Below are 2,785 nucleotides of genomic sequence, written 5' to 3' on the forward strand. Positions count from 1 at the left end.
GAGAGAGAGAGAGAGAGAGAAAGAGAGAGAGAGAGAAAGAGAGAGAGAGGGAGAGTTTGTTAAAGCCCAGAGTGGGTGTCTCACTTCCCTGTTTCAAATTCCTGAGGTTTTCAGTGCTCTGGAAGGCCTGGAGCTAATTTAGATTTCAGGCTTTCCCCTCTAATTCTTTGCGACTAATTACAGTCGTATTCCTGCAATTAAACTGATAAACTCTGCTGAGCTTGGCAAGGTAAGCGAAGAAACCACAGCCCCTCCTTACTGGCTCAGGGCACCACCTCTTCGCCATCTTTCTTTCTGTTTCTTCTAGCCGTAGTAAACACACTAAAAATAAAATCAACCTGAATTCTTCGACAGAGTCTGTCTCCTAGGCCCCAGTATTTACTGCCTCTGGTGACACTGCCAGGAACATCAAGAGGAGCATCCAGAGGTCAGACAGATGTTGCGCATGATGGGATTTGAACAGCTATGTCTGAAAAACCTAAACACTCCAAAGGGATAATATTATATTATCATTGAAGCACGATTGCAATTTAGGGACAACTTCATAACATCATCACAAAGAAGTGATCTTAGTATTCCTTTTGGATTCAAATGGATTTAATGTTTTAATTGGGCCTGCCAGCACTGTCTCAGCTCATGCATACAGATAGGATACCTTGGGAGAAAGAAAAACAAGCATGGAAATAAAGTGAGGTAGGCTGTCTAGACCGTGTGCTTGGACTTATTTTGGTTGTTCACTAGGTTTTTCAGCACATGTGCATGTTTATCTCTGTGAAATGAAGCATTCAGGCTGAGCTCCATTAAGTGCTAAAGGGGTGGTCCTTCCTCAATACGGCGAGGCCAGTTTCCCTGTCAAATGCAAATCAGCAATTTTGTGCCCGCCATAGTTTTAAAACTTCTCCATCCTTTATGTCATTTTGTGTCAATTTACATTTCACAGCTGGATTCAGCATGTCATCCAACTTTGTATCATGTTAGTATTCAGTAATGTAACATGCATAACGTTATTGTCTGAATGTATTGAAAATGTGTTGTTATGCTAGCAGTTTCACACCTGACGACCAGCATAGCTTAAATGTTTGTGTGTGAGTGTTTTACGTGTTATGAGTATCTATGTCCACCTACTGGCGATCCTGTCCGTCAGTCTGTCTGTGTTGAGTATTTGTGTCTTCTCTGTTATTTCTTGTGACCATTTTTAAGCAGACCTACACACATGTGATGACGCACTGCAGCACAGTACACTGTATAAACACTGAAAATCAGCCACGTTATTGAGTTGAGGAACATGTGTAAAAAATAAGCAGAGAGTATTTGTAGAAGCTTTAAAATAACCGTTGGGATGAAGTGTGTAGGATGGGTTTCACCATTGTTTAGAGAGCAGGTTTAATTTTGGAAAGGTTTATATTCAGTCTGCCTGCAGGTTTTTCTTCTTCACTTGATTTTATGTGCATATCCTTCTCAACAGAGAGGTCACAGCGGGCTGGATGTTGAAATGTTAACCTATTAAGTGAAATACAGAATATTTAATAAATTATTGTTTTACTTTGGTAAACATTCCAACTGAAAACGATGCTGGACATAATTAAAACCAAATAGAAAACATGCAGTTCCTTTTTTTAGGCATTTACTATCATATTGCGCAGAACTGAAATAACAGCTTATCACAGCTCTTTTGGCCTATAACACTGTTGTGTTTCCCCTCCTCAAGGTATCTGAGGGCTCAGAGGTCTACTTTCAGCCGGGAAACTTCTCCCTCTCCTGCCAGATCCAGAAGGAGACCCTTCCCCATGGCAACGAGCACCTCCTCAACTGGGCCCAGAAGAAGTACAGGGCAGTCACCTCTTTCTCTGAGCTCAGGATGACTCAAGACATCTACATCAAAGTCGGAGAAGGTGCGTACTAGATTCCCAAAATTTCCAACATAGCTGTAGGCCCCTAGGCCTCCCCATTCCCCATCAGCTTCCATAACTTCACTTAGCTTTTGTGTTTGAACCCTGGCTAGAGGTTTACATGCACTACTCTGGGAAACAAATTTCCTTCCCTCAACCGGCATTCACCCTTTCACACTTATTAACTGGCAACCTGTGGTAATTCTGAGCTGTGGCTCCCTACGGCCTTAAGAATTATTGGACCCCACCAATATACATTTAGTGCATGAATTATGTATTCGAGTATTTGGCTGAACTACAATTAACATTAAAATCATTGCATGAATTATCATTCATCATTACCATATTTCTACGTTTTTAATGTAAAAAGAGATGGTTTCTCTAGAATTTTTATTAGAGGGGTAACAATTAATTTATTAATAATCAATTATAGCTATAAATAATTAATCTGCAACTATTAAAACTAATTTTTCAAGCACAATGCTGAAAATTCCCTTGTTCCAGTTTTTCCAGATGAGGATTGTAAAGTTTAGCCCCATAGTGGAAGAAGGAGGAACGGACTCTGGAGTTCTTCACCTGGTGACTTGATTTATTTCTTCAGCAGTCACAAGGAATTGCAGAATTGCCAGAATGACTTATTGAAAAATAATTAAAAAAAATAAACAAAACATGAAAACTAAATACTAACTATTGAAATTACTATCACCAACTAATATCAAACAAAATAATAAAAAAAAAGGCTAAATCAGGCCCGGACTGTTGGGGGCCTAGCAACTGCACTCTTCCTGGCCAAAGTCGATCACCCCCATAGGAGCCTCAGCCTCTTTCCTTTATAGAAGAAGCCTCTCCTACAAGACAAACCAAAGTTAATTGGAAATCAATCAAACCCTATTGTG

General features: G+C 40.0%; 1 protein-coding gene across 3 annotated transcripts in view; it reads left to right on the forward strand.

Moving 5' to 3' along the window:
* Positions 1–2,785, forward strand: part of tgfbr3 (transforming growth factor, beta receptor III) — an 84,432-nt gene that overhangs the window by 58,554 nt on the left and 23,093 nt on the right. For all 3 annotated transcript variants that reach the window (XM_032525720.1, XM_032525721.1, XM_032525722.1), the window contains exon 5: positions 1,709–1,892. In XM_032525720.1, coding sequence (XP_032381611.1) covers positions 1,709–1,892 — 184 coding nt within the window. The remainder of the gene's footprint in view (positions 1–1,708; positions 1,893–2,785) is intronic.

The sequence above is a fragment of the Etheostoma spectabile genome, chromosome 9 (assembly GCF_008692095.1).
Source record: "Etheostoma spectabile isolate EspeVRDwgs_2016 chromosome 9, UIUC_Espe_1.0, whole genome shotgun sequence".
In the NCBI taxonomy this organism is placed as follows: Eukaryota; Metazoa; Chordata; class Actinopteri; order Perciformes; family Percidae; genus Etheostoma; species Etheostoma spectabile.